Source organism: Pseudopipra pipra, chromosome 4, assembly GCF_036250125.1.
Source record: "Pseudopipra pipra isolate bDixPip1 chromosome 4, bDixPip1.hap1, whole genome shotgun sequence".
Lineage (NCBI taxonomy): Eukaryota > Metazoa > Chordata > Aves > Passeriformes > Pipridae > Pseudopipra > Pseudopipra pipra.
In genome coordinates this window covers 37,349,492-37,369,818 of record NC_087552.1, presented here as the reverse complement: position 1 = coordinate 37,369,818, position 20,327 = coordinate 37,349,492, and the positions used below count along the sequence as shown (strand labels likewise).

Genomic DNA, 20,327 nt, shown 5'->3' with positions numbered 1-20,327 from the left:
AAGACCTTTTTTAAAAGAACTACACATGAAAAAAGAATCTATAAACAAAGCTGCTAGCTTTGAGAGATGGAAAATGAGAAAGGCAATAATTAAAAAATCACAGCAGACGATACAGCTATTGCATTCACACTTACCTTGATACCAAAGGTGAAGACTGTCATGATTATTTTAAATATGAGTGCTAAACACAACTGCCATATAGCTGAATAGACTCCAGTGCCTGCTGGACGGTCAGGAATATCATCTACTATTTTGCTTGCATTCATATCATTTCTGTAGTCACAGAGCGAGGAGGATTCTAACGGCCCACAGTCTGTGAAGAGCTCCTTAATAAGCTCACTGGTGTTTAGCCTTGTATATGGATTAGGAAATGCAATGACAGCTGTTATTGCTGCAACAATAATAACCTCCAGGACAGGATACTTCCCAAATTTTGTAGATTTGCGTCGACGACACCATGCGATATTTGCTCGGATGAAAAACGCTCCCCAGAGCCCACCAAATACTCCCAGAAGAATAAAAGGAAGCAGTTCAAAAAGGTACCAAGGAGTGTGATATTCCACATAAAAAAGAACTAGGCGGCTATTACCAAAAGGATTGATGGACCTTAAAACAAACGCAGCTACTAAAGCAGCAAAAAATGATCTCCATAAAGTTTTCAGTGGGAAATAGTAACTGACCTGCAAAAGGCAATACATGGAAGTTGTTAGTAAATCAATTAAAAAAATGGAAAGACAAGTTTATGCATGTGTTAGAGCACTGCTGCTCACATGGTTTAAGCTAAAAAAAAATGTACTCTTTTCAGTATTACTCCGATCACCTGGAGCACTGGCACTCCAGCACATCCTACATTTTTAAAAAGCTCTACAACAACTCATACTTGTATCAGTTTTAAAGTCAATACTGCAGCAGTATTGAAACAACTGCTGTTTTAAGACTGTTAGGAAATGATGCACAGTAATTTATGTTTATAGGCTGCTCTGTTTGTGTCTCTTTTTAGCATTCATGAGAACCAGGCTTTGTACCAGCTGCATTCTCAAATTTCCTGCTAATAGTTTCATCTCCTTTCAATCTACATTGAAAGGTTTCTGACAGATCTGTTATTTTTAGGAAGTATGATTAAAACAACAACAACAAAAACATCAAAGTCCTCAAAACAGAACATGCAAGTTCATACTTAAGCCCCACATAGCCTGATTTGAATTTCAAGATAGTTTTCTTCTGCATTTTTTTGGCAACGAAGGTATTTCTCAAAACCCTCTAAGGATATAACAAAATTATACATGAAAGAATATTTTGCTTCCTTTTTTAATTAATAGATTTTTAGTTTTCTTTAAAAATGCCAATGATAGGAATAACATTCTTATATATTTTGAAAATGATTAATTAAAACTAATTTAATATTAATTATTCTTTGGAGAAAAGAGTTTGGTTGCCTTTCAGATCAGTTTTGTAGCATATTTGCCCTTTTAATAATTATTATATTCAATTGTGTTTAGTGTCTGAAACTTTAAATAATGTTTAAAAACTTGCTTCACAAAACTGTCCAGTAAGTTTCTAAACCCTCTTTCAAAATGAAAAATAACAGCCCTATTTATTTTTTTTTCAGAATAAACTCCTAGACTGAAAAGATGCTGTATCTCTATCTGTATGTAAACTGTAATTACTAATGGACTCAGCCCTTCTCCAGAAAAAAATAACTGAGAATAAAGGAAAGCTGACATTCATCCAAAGAAAAGAAAAATATCTTTAGGAGGACTCTTGACTTTGAAATGTGGGTCAAAAAATAACTCCCTTCTTAGGAAAGACTCTGCAGCTTAAAGGAGTCTGAGATTATTTAAGCTAAAAGAGACTTTTTAAAAATATCTATCCTTCAGTGCCATCTCTTGACATACCTCCTCCAGACTGAAAAGGACTCCCCCAATTGGGGCACCAAAGGCTACAGAAACTCCTGCTGCTGAGGCAGCTGACAACACCTGGAAAAGAACAAAGGTGAGTGGTTTTTTGCAGTTTGTTTTATGTTTAAAACATGAAGAACAGAATCTTACTACAGCTATCAGTTTCTTCTATGTTTCTGCTAAAGATACACAGATTTAGTAACAGAAAAGCATGAAGTAAGTGTATGAGAATGCTCCTAAGATGTGGAGAGTGGCCATAGCAGCCATCAATCAGGTACTAGACATGAGAAAGCCAAGGAGACTGCTCAAAAGTTCAGAGTTGAAACTAGCCAGTGTTGTGTCAGATGAAAAGAAGGGGTTTTTTAAATACATTAATAGCAAGAGGAGGTCTAAGGAAAACACTGAACTGATACTTGTTGAAGATGGACATCTGACTAATATGGACAAGGAAAAAGCATAGGCATTCCATGTTTTTTTTTCCTCACTCTTTTTAATAATACTGATAGACCTTGGGCTGCCTGGTACCCTGAGTCAGACGGCCACAAGTGTGGGAATAGTGACTTTCCATCTGTGGACACTGAAATTGTAAGGGGCCAGCTCTATCAGCTGAATGTTACTAAGTCTATGGAACCTGATGGGATTCTTCCCAGAGTACTGAAGGAGCTAGTGGATGTTATGGCTAGACCCCTCTCAATCATCTACCAAAGGTCTTGGGAATCTGGGAAGGATCTGGCAGACTGGAAGCTAGCCAGTGTTAGTCCAATCAAGGGCATGAGGGAAGACCCAGAGAAATAAAGACCTGTTAGCCCAACCTCCAACCTCCACAATTTTCAAGGAGCTGAGAAGATTATACTGGGTGCCACTAAAATGCTTTTAAATAACAAAGCAATCATCAGGCACAGTCAACATGGGTTCACAGAAGGAAAGTCCTGTTTAACTAATTTGGTATCTTTCTATAATAAGGTCACACATCCAGTGGACAAAGTGAAGGCTCTGGATGTAGTTTTTCTGGATTTCAGTGAGGCTTTTGATACTGCCCCTCACAGCATCCTTCTGGACCAGTTGTCCAGCTGTGAGATGAACAGGTGAAGACCCGGGTGAACATAGGACTCAAAGAGTTGTAGTGAAAGGAGCTACATCTAGCAGGCGACTGGTCACCAACACTCTGTTCAGTGGATGCAGGAGTTGAACGCACCATGAGTAAGTTTGCTGATTATGCCAAACGAGGACATGTTATTGGCTCTCCTGAGGGACAAGAGGCCTTGCAGAAGGATCTAGATAGACTGGAGCATTGGTTAATGCTCCATTGGTTAATTAGTAGTTAATGGGATGAAATTTAATGAGTCAAAATGCTGCACACCCAGGATGAAGTAACACCAGGCTCAAGTATAAACTGGGAGAGGACTGGTTGGAAAGCAGCCCTGCAGAGAGGCATCTGAGGGTGCTGGTGGGCAGCAGCTCAGTGTGAGTCAGCAGCATGTCCAGACAGCCCAGGGGGCAAAGCCCATCCTGGGGAGCATCAAGCATGGCACAAACAGCCAGTCAGCAGAGGTGACTGTCCCACTGTTCAGCCTTGGGGTGGCCTCTCCTGGAGTGCTGCGTGCGGGTCTGGGCCCCACAGTTCAAGATGGATGTGAAGGTCCTTGGCTGCATCCAGAGGAGGAGGACAAAGCTGGTGACAGGGATGGAAGGAGTGTCCTGGGAGGGCTGACTAAGAACATTTGGCTCATCTAGTTTGGAGGGAAGGAGGCTGAAGGGCGACCTTATTGCTCTCTACAGCTACCTGAGGAGTTGAAATGGATGATATCCAGTGATAAGACGCATGAGAATGCTTTAAAGCCGTGCCACAGGATATGTAGACTGGACATCTGGAAGCATTTCTTTACTGAGAGGGTGGTCAGACTGGAACAGTCCTCCTAGAGAGGTGGTTGATGCCCTTTACAACATGCTTTAGCTTATGGTTAGCCCTGAGCTGGTCAGGCAGCTGGACTGGATGATCATTGTAGGTCCCTTCCAATTGAAATAGTCTATTTTTTCTACATGTGTGTGGTAAAGAACTCCATAAGTCACTAATATTATTCAAGGGACATAATCAATGACAGACTACATAGCTTTTATATCAGTCCTGGAGATTTGCACTCAGTAGTCTTCAAGCAAAAACCCAGAAAAAGGACTGAGGTGAACTGAGATGAACTGAGAGATTAAGAGGAACTGAAGCAGCAAGTGGTCCTACAGCATCATGGATGAATTATGTTCAATATATGAGGATGGTTAGTGCTAATTATAACAATACTGTATAAATTCCTTGCAAGAACACTGACCCCTGGGTAATAGCCCTTAACACACCTGTTGAAGAATACACAGAGAAACTCAAACAATTATTACAGTGTTCTGAGATGAGCAGTTAAACCACAGTAAGCTAAATGATTTAAGAATACAGAGCTTTGAAATAGGAAGTGAACCAAATTTTCCCATGTTCTGCAGTCTCATTGTAGAAGTAGAGAAGTTGAGCTGAGAACTGAAGCACAGCTCAGATAACACCCTTTTTAATTTTACAATACAAAAATTTTATTAAATTAGTAAGAATGTTAGGGCTTGCTATTCTCTCTGACTATACTTGCTTTCAACAGCATGGCTCCCTCTATTGGGTTTACATGACAAGGTTTTGGTAGTAGAGGGGTTGCAGGGGTTGGCTTCTGTCAGAAGATACCAGAAGCTGCCTCCATGTCCAACAGAGCTGGCTCCAAAATGAACCTGTCCCTGCCCAAAGCTGAGCCCATGAGTGACGCTGGTAGTGTCCCTGTGATAAGATACTTAAAGGATACAAACCACTGCACAGCAGCTGTGAGAGTGGAGTGAGAAAAATGTGAGAGCAACAGCCCTGAAGATACTAAGGTTAGTGAAGAAGGAAGGGGAGGAGGTGCTCCAGGTGCCAGAGCAGAGATTCCCCTGCAGCCCGTGATGAAGCCTGTGGTGACACAGGTTGTCCCCCTGCAGCCCATGGAGGATTGTGGCAGAGCAGGCTTCTGGCAGGAACCATAGCCTGTGGAGAGAAGCCCAAGCAGGAGAAGGTTTCTTGCAAGCACTGCAACCTGTGGCTGATCTGGGCTGAGACAGTCCATTCCTGAATGACTGCACCCTCTGGAAAGGACCCATGCTGAAGGAATTTGTGAAGCACTGTCTCCCATGGGTAGGACCCCACCCTGGACTAGGGGAAGAGTATCAAGAGGAAGGAGTAGCAGAGACAAAGCATCACCTTGATGGGGCTTTGGGATAGAAGAATTCGGAGTGAAGTTGAGCCTGAGAAGAAGGGAGAGGAGGTGCAAGGTGTACTTAGTTTTGTTTTATTGCTCACTATCCTACTCTGTTATTAACTGGCAATAAAGTAACTTTCCTTAAGTGTAGTCTGTTTGGCCTGTGATAACTGGTGAGGGTGGGATCTCCCTGTCCTTATCTTGACCTATGAGCTTTTCATCTTATTCTCTCCTGTTGTCTTGTCAAGATAGAGGGGTGAGAGAACAGCTTGGCAGGCACCAAGTCTAACCCACCATCACTAAAAGCATCAAACTGACACAGAGCAGAAAACACTGTTGTAACCAGGAATACATAGTTCATGGGTTCAGAGTACTCTGCTGTCCTCAGAACTGAACACATTCATCAATTACTAAAACATAGAGCCAAGAACAGAAAGAATTTAAATATAATCAAATGGTCTCTGAGATGGGAGAAATGCAAACTGACTCTGACGTGGAAATTATTCACCTTTCAGAATGCTAGGGATGATACATTGTTCTTAACACAATAAGTAACTACTGATAAACACTAAACACTATCCAAGAGAAAAAATACCGTCTTTTAAACAAATCAGTGTAAATGCACAGATATTTAATACATTCTATAAATGCTTTCACAAAAATTTACCTCTCTTTTTTTAGCTTCATTTGTACTGTATTTTGGGAAGAGGTAGGAAAAAATATTCCCACAGCAGCAGGCCACATGTACCAAGGGACCCTCTTTTCCTAGACTCAAACCTGATGCGACAGCCAATACTAAAGTAATTGTTTTTATCATCAAAGTCCACTTTCCCAAGTAACCTCTGATGATGAAGCCACTCAAAATAGTTTTTATCTGGAAAAAAAAATAATAATATGTTATTGCATTCTGCTTTCTCCAGATAATAATTCTATAATCTTAGCTGCAGAACTTCAAAAATCAGCCTTTTCAAATGACTGACTTTATCACACTTTAGAAGACATATTTTTCAGATTGCTACATTGAGTCTATCTGGCTGCCACAGGCTTTCCATTTGCAACTTACTCTAAAACACTGGACAATTACATACAACAATATTATCAATTACATTTAGTAGTAAATTAATTTGCAGCAGCTTCTAAGACTGTGTTCATTAGTTTATGATGTAAATACCAACTGAAAGGCAGAAAACTTCCAAAGGAAAAATAAACCTGCAAAACCTATACCCAAGGTCATCTAGTGTAGCAATATCCCATTTGCACCAATATTATGCCTCCCTGTTTTCTCTTTATGTTTTACCATCATTACATAAAAATTAACAGTAGATTTCTTAACATAAAAATGGAAAAGATCAGCGTTTCTCCACCAGGAAAGATGTGCCACTTGCCTAAGATATTACTGTACCTAATGTCATATTATTAACCTGGAAAATATGCACATATATAGGAAATAATATAGTTATCATAGGAAAGGACAACCTGTCCATAAATAGGATGTGCCTAGAAAACAAAGATAGCTAAATCTGGAAACCAATTTAGGATGAAATCTCTTCTGGAATAATGGCATAGGACTACTCCAGGCTTATTCAGAGGCAGGACTTGTCCTTCAACATCTACAAAACATATATATAAAGAAATATTTACAGAAAGACCGGAGAAGTGAGACTGATCGCAATTTATTTGACTTTGGGTTTTCCTCTCCCATTCTGTGGATAGTAGCACACAGCAATGCAAACAGTGAGTTTTTGAGGGTATTACACATTTTACATTGTGACTGTGTTGATTTGTGCTAGTTAAAGGGACTAAAGCCACTGCAACAAAAGACTGATTGCTGTATCAAAGGACCCGTATTCTGTCAATGAATCACTACTCTCTTACCTCCACAGGGAGGGTGAGGATTGGGGTAGGTTTGGAAATCACTCTTCAGGAGTATACTCTCTTAAGCTAAATGCTTCCTTAAACAGTGGTCCTGACAGAAGCATGCAGCAAAATCTACTAACTCAGGAGACTCTCTTATATTTCAGGTATTTTTCCCAGAAAGAATTAACACAATTATATGTTTTCAATCTGAACACTTGTATTAATAGATTTCTTAGGCAGAGTGCTCCCTCTTCCTTCTCCCAACCCTGTAAGGCAGCAGTAATTTTCACATTAACATGAAACAGCTATAATATATGTTTTAGTTAGACCTCACCTCAGGTATCCCTGAGCCACAGGCATAGGGAGCAAATACCTTCACCAGAGAAACTGCTAGGAAGGCAAAGCTCAATGCCCAGAAAATGTACATTATGTAGTTCATTATGTATGAACCTGGACCCTAAAAGCAAAAACAAAAAGTCAGAAAATAAATTCGACATAGGAGCAAAATTACTACTTAAAATAATCCAGAACTACTCTTGCTGCAAGTACATTTATGTGCACATTTTGAGGCACAATAATTATTACCAGATCAAGAGAAAGAGTTTTGTTTGAAAAGCATAAAGTGATGACATCAGCACAGACTGGGTTATACAAGGTATAAACTTCTAACATTTTATCTTAAAAATAAAAAAATTAACATAGCACAGGTGTATTTTTAATAGCTATTAGCTGTTAAAATCTGCTGAATACTGAGTAAACCCTTATTTAAAAAAAATTGTAGTAGAAAAAATGAAGAATCTATTCTTAGTTATCAGAGAACACCACAAATGTAATTTTTATTTATTTTATGTACAGCTATGATCAGAAGTTCTCATGTTACTAACAGTTTTATACTCTCATAACTTCATTCACCTGTAACACTCCAAGCCCTCTTGCAGTTCATGAAATACACATGTATTACATTATAACATATTAATCAAATCAAATGCTGAAAAATGGTGCAGACAGTGTGTTTAGAACCCTAAACTTAAGTTCATTATTTTTTTTCCATATTCACACAAATTGTTGAGCAAGACCATAAAAGAATGGGTATATACTCACTTCTGCTTGCCCAATTATTAGTTCTGCCCATGTTTTCCACTGCGGACATTTATCTCTCTCTTCAAATGTGGTCTCATTTGAACCCCAACAACACTGTTCATGGTTAAACCACAAAGCACTAAGGCAAATGCCTTCCTTTAAGTCAGTCATCCAGTCAGCAGCAATGTCAATTAGACCTGCCAATGCCCCTGTTGTAGAAGCAGTTTTGTATTAATGTTCTGGTAAACAGAAATAATACACAAGCTAAAATGAAGAAATATGTTGGTGTTAATGGATGTAAATTGAGATTACAGAAAAGCTAATTAAATAGACATTTAATATATTACTGATGTCCAGGAATATATCCTGTCCTCAATAAAGTAAGATTAATATTTGCTGAAGAATCGAGTTCTTTGTATATTTCCCAAATTAAATGTGGGGTTTTTTCTTGCCTTTTTTTCCTTTTTTCTCTAACAGTCCACTGAAACAAAGGAGGTAAGAGGACTATTATGTTTCTGTGATGGGGCAGTTTATTTGGCACCAATCCTGCCAGAGACAGATGGGATTCACCTGTTTAAAAGGTGAAAAAGGATTCTAGCCTGTGAGTTGGCAGGCAGGGCTGATTGAAAGGGCTTTAAAATAGATTTGAAGGGGATAAGACCAGGCTCATAAGAGATGAGCCTGGGGGTGGCATGCCAGAGTTAGGGGTGAAATTGATAGTCCAGCTGAAGTGTGTGTACACTAATGTATGCAGTAAGGGTAACAAACAGGAGGAGCTGGAAGCCATTGTGCAGCAGGAAACCTATGATGTAGTTGCCATCAAAGAAATGTGGTGGGATGACTCACATAACTGGAGTGCTGCAATGGGTAGCTACCTGCTCTTCAGAAGAGACAGAAGAGCAAGGAGAGGCAGTGGGGTGGCCCTGTATATTAGGGAACTCTTCAACTGTATAGAGCTCGAGGATAGTGATAAGGTTGAGTGTCTGTGGGTAAGAAGCGGGGGGGGAAGGTTAACCAAGGCAGACATCCCAGTGGGAGTCTGTTACAGACCACCCAGCCAGGATGAAGAGGCAGATGAAGTATTCTGTAAGTGGCTGGCTGAGATTTCACAATCACTAGCCCTTGTTCTCCTGGGAGACTTTAACTTGCTGGATGTCTGCTGGAAAATCAACACAGCAGAGAGGAGGCAGTCTAGGAGGCTCCTGGAGTGTGTTAGCTGACATAGCTGGTAAGTGAGCCTAACATAGGCTGTGCCTCACTAGACCTGCTATATACAAACAGAGAAGGGCTGGCAGGAGAAGCAGTGGTCAGAGACTGACTTGGGCACATCGGCAAAGAAATGACAGAGTTTTCAATTCTTGGTGAAGTTAGGAAGGGGGTCAACAAAACCTCTACCTCGGACTTCTGGAGGGTGGACTTTGGCCTGTTCAAGATGCTGGTTTAGAAGGAATCCCTTGGGAAACAGACCTTAATAACAAAGGGGTCCAGGGAGACTGTACATTCTTCACGAAGGAAATCTTAAAGATGCTGGAGCAGGCCATCCCTATGTGCCGAAAGACAAGCTAGTGGGGAAGAAGAGTGACCTGCCTGAACAGGGACCTTTCTCTGGAACTCAGGGGAAAATAGAGAGTTTATGACCTCTGGAAGAAGAAGGGTCAGGCAACCCAGAAAGAGTACAGAGATGTCATTAGGTCACATAGAAAGAAAATTAGAAAGGTGAAAGGTCAACTAGAACTCAATCTGGCCACTGCTGTAAAAGATAATAAAAGATATTTTTATAAAGACATTACCAACAAACAGAAGACCAAGGAAAGTCTCCCATTCTTTATTGGATGTGGGGGAAAAAACACTGTCGCCAAGAATGAAGAAAAGGCTGAGGTACTTAATGCCTTCTTTGCCTCAGTCTTCAAGAGAAAGACCAGTTATCCTCAGGGCAATCAGCACCCTGAGCTGATAGATGGGGACAGGGAGCAGAATAGAACCCCTGCAATCCAGGAGGAGTAGTTGCCTGTTGTGCCACTTAGACACTCACAAGTCTATGGGACCAGATAGGACTCACCCAAGAGTACTGAGGGAGCTGGTGGAAGAGCTTACCAAGCCACTCTCCATCATCGTAAGTCCTGTTTTACTGGGGAGGTCCCAGCCCATCTGTAAGAAGGGTTGGAAAGAGGATCCAGGGAACTACAGGCCTGTCAGCCTGCCCTCAGTGCCTGGAAAGGTTATGGAACAGATTATCTTGAGTGCCATCACAAAGCACAGTCAGGATAATCAGGGAATCAGGCCCAGCCAGCATGGATTTAGGAAATGCAGGTCCTGCCTGACCAACTTGACAAAGAGACCCACCTAGTGGATGAGAGGAAGGCTGTGGATGTAGTCTACCTGGAGTTCAGTAAAGCCTTTGATACTGTCTCCCACAGCATTGCCCAGAGAAGCTGGCAGCCCACGGCTTGGACAGGTGCTCCCTTTGATGGGTTAAAAACTGTCTGGATGGCTGGGCCCAGAGTGAATGGTGCTGCATCCACTTGGCAGCCAATCATTTGTGGGTGTTCCCAAGGGCTCAGTACTGGGGCCAGTCCTGTTCCTGTTCAATATCTGCCGATGATCTGGACAAGGGCACACCCTCAGAAAGTTGAGGGTAGAAGGGTTCTACAGAGGGATACGGACAGGATGGATCAGTGGGTCGAGGCCAATTATGTAAGGTTCAACAAGGCCAAGTGCTGGGTCCTGCTCTTGGGTCACAACAACCCCTTGCAGCGTTAAAGGCTTGTGGAAGAGCAGCTGGAGAGCTGCCTGGCAGAAAAGGGCCTGGGGCTGTTGGTCAACAGCCGCTGAACCCAAGTCAGCAGTGTGCCCAGGTGGCCAAGAAGGCCAATGGCACCCTGGCTTTTGTGTAGCCCAGCTGGATCAAAGAGGTGACTGTCCTGCTGTATTCAGCATAAGTGAGGCTATACCTTGAGAACTGCTTCCAGTTCTTGGGCCCCTTGTTACCGGAAAGACACTGAGGTGCTGGAGAGAGTCCAGAGAAGGGCAACAAAGTTGGTGAATGGTCTAGAGAATAAGTCATATGAGGAGAGTCTGAGGGTGCTAGGGAGAGTTTAGCCTGGAGAAGAGGAGGCTCAGAGGGGACCTCATCACTCCCTACAACTACTTGAAAGGAGGTTATAGCAAGGTGGGGGTCAGTCTCTTCTCACAGGCAACGAATGACAGGACGAGAGGAAATGGCCTCAAACTGTGCCATGGGAGGTTCAGGATGGACATCAGGAAGGATTTCTTCACTGAAAGGGTTGTCAACCATTGGAATGGGCTATCCAGGGAAGTTGTAGAGTCATCATACCTGAAAGTGTTTACAAAAGAACTGGACATGGCACTTTAGTGCTATGGTTTAGTTGATATGGTGGTGTTCAGTCAAAGGCTAGACTTAATCTTGCAGGTGTTTTCCAATCTTAACAATTCTAAGATTTACGAATCCTGACAGAGCCTTTGCTTAAGAACCATGGTCAACTAAAGTCCGAGTCAAAAGCAGTATTGCAGTAGAACAAAATTTCAACCAAATTAATTAAAATACATAAACATAAGACCTCCTCATGACTGAACTCAAGGTTGCACCATTTAATATGTACTAGACACATATGAAAGAAAGCAATGGAAACTGAAAAACCTAGTAAGGTTCAAGACCAGAACTTGCTTGCTTTGTTGCTCAGAAACATGGTAAAGCAATGTTAATATACATAGCAGCTAGGGGGGGTGAAAACACAACACTGCACGTTCCCACCAAAATTATCAAAAGCAATTTCCAGTAATTATACACTCCTGGTTTGTGCATCCAGAAGTATATAAACGTGCTACAGACCTCGCATATGTATTAATTTATATATGATTTGTGAAAGTGATTATGTATATATCTAAGCAGTAATTATACTGTTACCATGCCTTTTTAACAAGCACAGAACTCTAGAACTAATCCAATTTTCCCAGCATTTAATGTAAGATGTCTGTTTGAAATACTTTTTTTTGAAAAACTGGGCAGAAAATTTGTGATTTTTCACAAACCCTCTCCTTAAAACACTGAAGCCTGTAAATTAAGATAGTCAACCTTTTCCTTCCTTCACAGAATTTTGGTAGTAGCCTGAACAAGTTCTTAGCCAGGATGGTGGACAACAAAAGAAAAACACAGCAACTATGCTTGCTGACAAATACAAGAAAGAAATCATCTTTTTTTCATTTACCTGATGCCAAACCAGTTAGCGTGACTACGAGCCATCCTGACCATGCATCGTACAAACTTTTTGTCATCTCCCATGCTGATTCTTTCTTCTTGCTGTTAATCTGCAAACAGAAATCATTATGTATACTGGTATGTGTTTCTCTAACATGAATAAGAGAAAACAATTAAGTATGACATACAAACTGCGTGATGCAGGCTGCAGGCAAATAAGCCCTCTCTTTAAACGACAAGTGTTCTGCTTGTATTTAGTGCTTTACGTAGATAAATCAGCTTAGTCATTCAGACATCAAACAGAGAAAAGTAAATTTGCTTAATTTAAAGAACTAAAACCCAGGAAATGCATTATTAGATTAAGGGAAAAATTTCTATGACGCCTATCTAGAACATGTACTTGTAAAATTATCTCTCCTACATCTTAAATTATTTTTTGCTGAACCTCAAATAAACTATTAGCATACTACCAATAAGCTATTCCATAAGATTCAAATTCCTAAACTTTTACTTCAAATACAAACATCTTTAGACTAAAAACACATGACAGTAAGATGAAACAAAAAAAATGATAACTACGCTGTAATACTTCTAGACAATTATTAGTAATGACACCTAAAGTTATTGTACTGAAAAAATAGCTATTCTTATTTTAGCCTTATTTACTTTATGCACTTAGCTGTAATTTGTGCATAACTAGTTTTATGATTGAACCTTCATTATGTAATTGCATTGTATTCTTATGGGTTTTTCATCTGGTAAAAGAAGAAAGTATGTGCAGCAAACAGTAAAACAAAACCAAACCAAGCCATCACAAACTAACCAACCAAAAACAAGCCAAGAAAACACAATACTAGACAAGAAAATCTTGAAAACAATATCGCCCCCTTCTTTTTACATGTTTGATTACATGGCCAGTCAGTCTCCAGTCATTCAGGGTATATTTATAAATTTCCCAGTAGTTCTGTGACTATGAACTCTGAACTATCTTGTCTGACTTTTCTCGTCTTGGACATTAAAATGAGTAACAGCTGTGAGACTTCACTCTAGCTTATCTATTTACAGGTGTGGTCTGACTTGCCAGGATTTGGTCAGGCCCAGCATTCTACCCAATGGCATATCCACTAAACATTAACCAACACATCTACAGTCTAAAATGGCACTGTGTTAATCACTGCTTAGACATCAAATTATGAAATGAAGTATTACATGGAAACACCTTCTTACTTTTCATTAAAAGCATTCAAACAAGGTACGTGTTCTTAGATCAATTGTCCAAGGATCTCTTCTCCTTGAAAAAGCACTAGATAGTGCAATTATGGATATTTTGTTTTTTAAACTAGTGTAAGACTGGAGGTTTTTTTACCATGTCAAAGTAAATCAGCATACACATCCTACACTTCTTTCCACAGAGTTAAAAATGATGTTTCCAAAGAAAGCAGAATAATGCTATAGTTTTGGATGTGAAGGAACCTCTCCCCGATCCCTCCATAAAATTACAATTAATTTTTAACTATTAATTTTGTTCAGTGAAAAAAATTTAGGAGAAATCACATTTCCAAATCTGTTCTGTTTTTAAGTTTGGAGGTAAGACTCTAAACAGCATATTTCCTCTTAAAATGCTATTAAACAAATTTACTACATGAATGACAGTATCTGGCATGTTATTGACTAATACAACTTCAGTCTGTTGCATGAAAGAACTCCTTGCAGAGTACACTGATAAAGATGAACAGCCTGAACTTTGAAGATCCTCTGAAGAAATCACTAAAGAGGAGAAAAGCAGGTCATGTGATAGGAGAGAAGATATTTAACGTACATATGGAGACTACTTTTTTGTTAAACATATATACGCTGATATGAGTGGTTAAGAGACAAGAATTTCCACTTTCCATAATTCAAACAATCACAGCAGAATATATATATATACACACACACATATGCACACACACACACACATATATAAATAGCAGTAGCACAGATACACTTGTGTCAGTATAAAAGCAACATACATCAGTCTTCACTTCTCTGTATAAGTACCACCATAAGCACTATTGTACTATTACAAATACATTTACACTGGAAAATAGCCTTAAATGCACTGGTATGCAAAAAAAGCAGTACTGTAAAATGGTATTTGGGTGACTGAGACCTATTCCCACCCTATTAAATGACTGTTTCCTTTCCAAGTTAGAATACTATTGCAAGACTGCAGGCATCAACGAAGCAGTGCTTTTTAAACAGTATTCAAGTAGTTCTAGCTGATATAATTATGAACAAATTTGAAGTACATGTATATATTTGTATATGTTGCTAGATCAGACCTTAATTCCAATATCTAACCAAAAAATATTTTCCAAATACTGTTATTTATGTCACGTACCCGTCTATGCCTTTCTCTGTCTTTGCACTTCTCTCGAACCCAGTCAATGGTATGGAAGTCATCGTATGTTCCTACTCCGGGAATTGGCTCATCCAGAAGATCCAGTAAATGTGTTGAACTGTTGATATTTCCTCCATTTGTCATTGTATAATGAGTTCCTGCAGCAGATAAAAATAGGAATAAATTAAATTTGTAATAAATGAAGCATTCAAACTCTGTTCATAACACTTTGACATACAAAATTTCTGAACAAGTAATTAAGACACTTTCCATAATACGCATATTTTATTGTCATTTAGGTCTCTCAGTGTCACTTGTGACTTCTTTTCCCTGTCACTCAACTGTAGCTTGACTTTGCATACTAGTGACTTAGTGTTTCCATTGGTTAAATAGGAACGTACTAGTCAAATTGTTGTTCTGTTTTGTGTGCACACTCCAGAAAAACTTCAATAGAACAAAGTGGAAAAAATCAGCGGCTTCGACACACATTTAACTTGGAGTTTACTTCAGTTATGAACTACCAGAAAAAAAATCTGATTGTATGAAAACAAAACCAGAATGATTAGACAGAAAGTTCACAGCATCTTCATAAGTTGTCAGTTATTTTCATATATACATTCTATTGATTACCAATCTCTTCTGAATGTTTAAACCAAACCTAAAATACATTATTAACAGACTATCAGTGCAGCTAAAAAGTAACAGAAAGCCAAACAAATACTTATATTTTATTTTCATTTATTTATTCAAGCTAAATCACAGAACAGTCCTCAGCCATGAAAAATTGGAAATACTGTATGAAAAAAATGTCTTCTGCTAATTTGTCATCACTAGCAAGTTCCTTCAGAAGCATCTCACAGAGCAACAGCCCCAACATATTTCTTTCAGTGATCAGAATAAGAAGTGCAGGAGGAGCACTGAGAATTTTTCTCTCTTCAAAACTGATAAAAAGATTTATTTTTTAAAGCCTTCAAATGTCATAAATTCTGTAGTATATTGGTTTGAGGGGGTTTTTTTTGGAGTTTCTGTGCTGTATTTACAGACTCCAGGCATAATCTTCTGCTGGACAGCTGCCTAAACATAACATGGACACCATCTGCCCACCCAACACAAACTTCTTTTGCAAAGTTAGTGCTACAAACAGAACATTGATAATGAAGTTAAGACAGACAATGACTTAAGGAGTGATTATTCTCACTTGTTTGACTAAGAACAAGACAATTTGCCCAGTATATGCTGCAACACAATAATCTCTATTCATAAAGATGTAGGGCCAAGGTGACCAAGACTTCTAATCAGTTCAGACAGACACCAGAACTCATGTCACTGGATTCACACTGGGATGGCTAGGCAGGTGGGGGTTTTTTTGGAGCTAGGTTTTCTTGGTTATTTGTTTGTTCAGTTTTGGTTTTTTTTTCCAATTCCAGGCTTCTTTAATTCAGCTTCTTGGTGTTGTCAGCAGAAGTTTCAGAAGTTTTTGACTTACCAAAAAAATAACATAAGCTAAAAAAAGACCTACCTGTAAACTCTCAAATGCTTTAAATGCTGCATTCACTGCCCCAGCTCTCACCAACAACTCACAATTAGATTTACACATAGGTAAAATGTGCCTTTTTCCTTTACATTTGTGAATTCTAAGACCTAGCAGAAGCAGTGTGACACCTGATATTACACTCTGACCCAGAGGTGTGCCTCAGTCATCTATTGCTTCAGAGGCCTTGTCTATGTGTACTATATATCACAGTGTTTATTTGGACATTTCCTTAGTGGTGAAAGACAACACAGAAGAAAGTAATACAAAAATCATATTAAGACAAAATGCAATCGATAATTTTCAAGATACACAAACTACCATTCAGTACAAATTCTATAAGGATTAAAAGAAAAGTACATAAGACAGTGTAAATGTAGGAAACAGCTCCCCAACAACACCAATACCATTCGCTCACGCGAGCCTGGCTGCCGTCTTACTTAGCTTCATACTTTTTTCTCCAGTCTATGCCATACTAATTTTTCCCTTATCTATTTCCCATAGCTAAGCCCTGTAAATCCCTTCCCAGAGCTGCTGTTAGTCTCTCCTAAGGCAGATGTAAAGAAGCATTAACTATGCTTCCATTAATAAAAGGCTAAGAACAACAACAACAACAAATTAAATCAGATTTGCTAATAGAGGTAATTGTGAAAATCTTGCTTTAGGATAAGGGATTAAATTCTCTTGACATTTCTAATTCTCATAACTAGAAAGGCAGTCTTAGATACATGTCTGGCTAGCTGAAAGGGCAAGCTGACCTTGTGGAAGAGGTAGTAACAAAATTCACATTGTAACAATTAATTTAGCTCTCAAAATTAAGATAGTAACAGAATATATCATGAAAATATTATTTTTACATGAAATTAACCTCCATTGCAAAGCAAGGGACATAAATTAAATTCAGCCACAGTTTATTATTAAACTTCTACAAAGTTACAACGTGATCATGCACTTTCCTGAACCTGAGTGAGTAGGGTAGGACAAAAGCTTGTCTTTGCCCTGGGGAAGTTGGTTTTATGCCCTGCTATATATGAAGCAATAACAAACTATAAGGAGCATGCAATTCTACACAAGGCAAAGGTGAGTTGAGAATTATAAATGTATCACAAACAGTAACAGATTATTTTATGCATATCACAAGGTACTGAATTGGAATTCTCTAGAGGGGAAACCATCAGAGATGGCATCATATTCACTGCCCCAGACCCAAAGCAGAACTTGGAGTAGACTACAAAGAACAGTCATTGCCCTAGATACAGTAAAAATCCCATTGAAACTGTCAGGTTCCTACTTTGCCGACATCTGCTGGCACACCAAATACTGGAACATAAGTGATTATTGTATAATGAGAAAGAGACACAGAACAGGATGTGAAGCTGAAGAGCAGGTTTTGTTGAATACAGATCTGCTATGAACACCTGATGCAACTGAACAGCTATAATCCTGTACCAAGTGAGAAACATGCAGCACTGAGCACCTGGTAGAAAGGCATCCCTAGAGAGCACCAAGAAGAGGACAACTTTTCAAAATCTGATGCTCTGTATCTAACTACCTAAGTCTGACAGCAACGGAGAAGACATTTTCCAGCCAATATTATGATCTGTGTAGCACACAACTATTCTAAGGGAGATTTTAGAGAAATCAATACTCAACGCATTTCCAAATTTATCAATACTCAAAACATTTCCAAACTTTCACTTCCCTTTCTACTCTTCCTTCTATAGATTTCACACAGCAAGATGCTCCTTCCAGCTATGAAAATAATGACTCTCATCAGCATAAACACACAAATTCTCATAATTTACTCTCAGTTTCAAAGTGTCATTAAATTTATTTTTAACTTAATTTTGTTAAAGCCCTTACCATAATATAGATATTTCATCACAACATTCTAACCATCAGGCAGGAAATCATCATTACACAGATAAATTGTTGCACTTAGCAAATATTCAGAAAGTATTTCCCCTTCCTTCTTCCCCCTTTTTCCCCCATCCTCAAGTTTCAAGATTCTTTCTCAGGCTACATGCTTTTCATCAACATAGAAGCAGTTTTAGTCTTAAAAACCAGAACAAGCACTTAGCCCAAGAAACAGGCACAGCTTCTAGCTATGATAAGAAAACACCTCCATTTTCCATACATAGACACCTAAGCCATTCTGTAGCCGCAAAGAAAGTAAAGCCTTTCTGTTATATATGAGTTTACTTATGTTTTTATGAGACTGCAATACTAATGATAAAAGTGGCATGCAGAACTTACTGCTATTCTAAACTAACCTGTGTTACTACAGGGAGGGAAACAGTAATATACTGATCCTCTCAGAGGCTCGGTATGACTCATAGGAACCCTTATAATTCAAACACAATCTTTCCATACTTTGCAAAAATAAGGCAGCTGTCATCCCTTTATTAGCACACTCTTCTCCAATATCACCTTTAATAATCACAGAATGGTTTGCATTGGAAGGGACCTTAAAGATCATCTAGTTCATAGGCAAGGACACCTTCCACTAAACCAGGTTGCTCAGAGCCCCCTCCAGTCTGATCTTTAACACTTTCAGGGATGGAGCATCCACAACTTCTCTGGGCAACCTATTCCAGTGCCTCACGACCCTCACAGTAAAGGATTTCTTCTAATATCTAATCTAAACCTATTCTCTTCAGTTTAAAGCCATTCCCCCTTGTCCTGTCACTATGTGCTTTTGAACATGAAGTTATACTGAATGGCAGTTGGCTCCCAACACTGATCCAACCTCCTGCTTTCCCTAGCTAGTTCCTCCTGATGGAACCAGTAGGGACAAAGAAATTACAAAATTAATATTTTGCTATATTCACATAAGTTGTTTTATACATTACAGACTTCTCCTTGCCTTATGTCCCTCACTGAGGCAAGGAATATCTCTTCTTTTATATTTTATATATGTGCCTCATACAAGCAGTATTCAATCTTGATTGATGTTGGAACTATGATAAACATGACAAAAAGCTGATTTATGTAGATTACACACAGCATTCTTCAGTGCCATGCATTTTTATGTAGATTACACATAGCATTTTTAAAGGTTGCCTCATCTCCTGTAGCATTGATCCCATGCTCGTCCTTTGGCAACTCAGTAGATTTCTTTCAAATTTGAAAGTAACCCTGGGCAACACACAGATGATGAAAGGCATGTTTTTTAAAAAAAAAGAAACCGGTAAGTTTATAGCTAATTATTTCACACAAGAAAGCGACTTTGCAACATACACAATGCTTCTGTTTAACAACCTCCCCAACTCTTTCTATGTAGGCAGTGTTCCTTCTTTCTCACAAAAATAATGAGAAGAGAAACATGAAGATTTAAGACAAATGCTGCATCCTGGGTACTCAAATGGTGCATGATAGATTTTTATGTGCTTCTCCACCATGTGATTAACTGAACAGTTACCCAGTATCACTTAGAGAACAAATCCTCACAGCTACAGCCTCACTACAGAATAAGGCACAGAATTGAGACATGAACAGGCTCTCAGGAGATGGCTATCAGAGTTAACAAAGGACCATAATTTTATGATAAAGTTTAAGACCCCTTCGATATGATACACAGCATATGATACACATCTTCTCAATGCACATCACAAAATACACAAGTCTTAAACTGAGTATGTATCACCATGACACCATTTTAAGAAATGAGATATATCTCTCATAATTAATTACACAGTTAGATTGAGCTGATCTAACTGACTGCTGACAAACAAATAGGAGATATTGATACCCCTGTTTCTCCCTCCCATTCTTGATCACACAATCCCATTCTCACCCTTGGATCAGCTTTGTCACCCTTGGATGGGACTGCACAGTAAACCAAGCCAACATGCTAATCCAACTAAGCAGACAAAACTAACAACAACAAAAAAATCTGCTACTATACAGAACTGGAATCAAGCTTCTGTGCTGTCAGAGAAGAAACAGAGTCAGTGCAAGAGCACAAACTGAGAGAAGAAATAGGGAACAACAAGTAAATTCACGCCCTTCCACAGCAACAAACTGTCAGACTAGTTATACCGAAATACATAAATGCACCCTTGGGGTCTTGCTAGATTTTAATTATATCTTTCTGCTGGAAAAAAAA

At 39.1% G+C, this 20,327-nt stretch overlaps 1 protein-coding gene across 4 annotated transcripts in view; it reads right to left on the bottom strand.

Annotated features, from left to right (window-relative positions):
• The window catches only part of CLCN3 (chloride voltage-gated channel 3), a 71,388-nt gene that overhangs the window by 14,754 nt on the left and 36,307 nt on the right, over positions 1-20,327 (bottom strand). For all 4 annotated transcript variants that reach the window (XM_064652455.1, XM_064652457.1, XM_064652456.1 and 1 more), the window contains 7 exons: positions 14,689-14,846; positions 12,316-12,415; positions 8,111-8,298; positions 7,344-7,466; positions 5,820-6,026; positions 1,896-1,976; positions 135-680 (listed from right to left, as the gene is read on the bottom strand). In XM_064652455.1, coding sequence (XP_064508525.1) covers positions 135-680; positions 1,896-1,976; positions 5,820-6,026; positions 7,344-7,466; positions 8,111-8,298; positions 12,316-12,415; positions 14,689-14,846 — 1,403 coding nt within the window. The remainder of the gene's footprint in view (positions 1-134; positions 681-1,895; positions 1,977-5,819; positions 6,027-7,343; positions 7,467-8,110; positions 8,299-12,315; positions 12,416-14,688; positions 14,847-20,327) is intronic.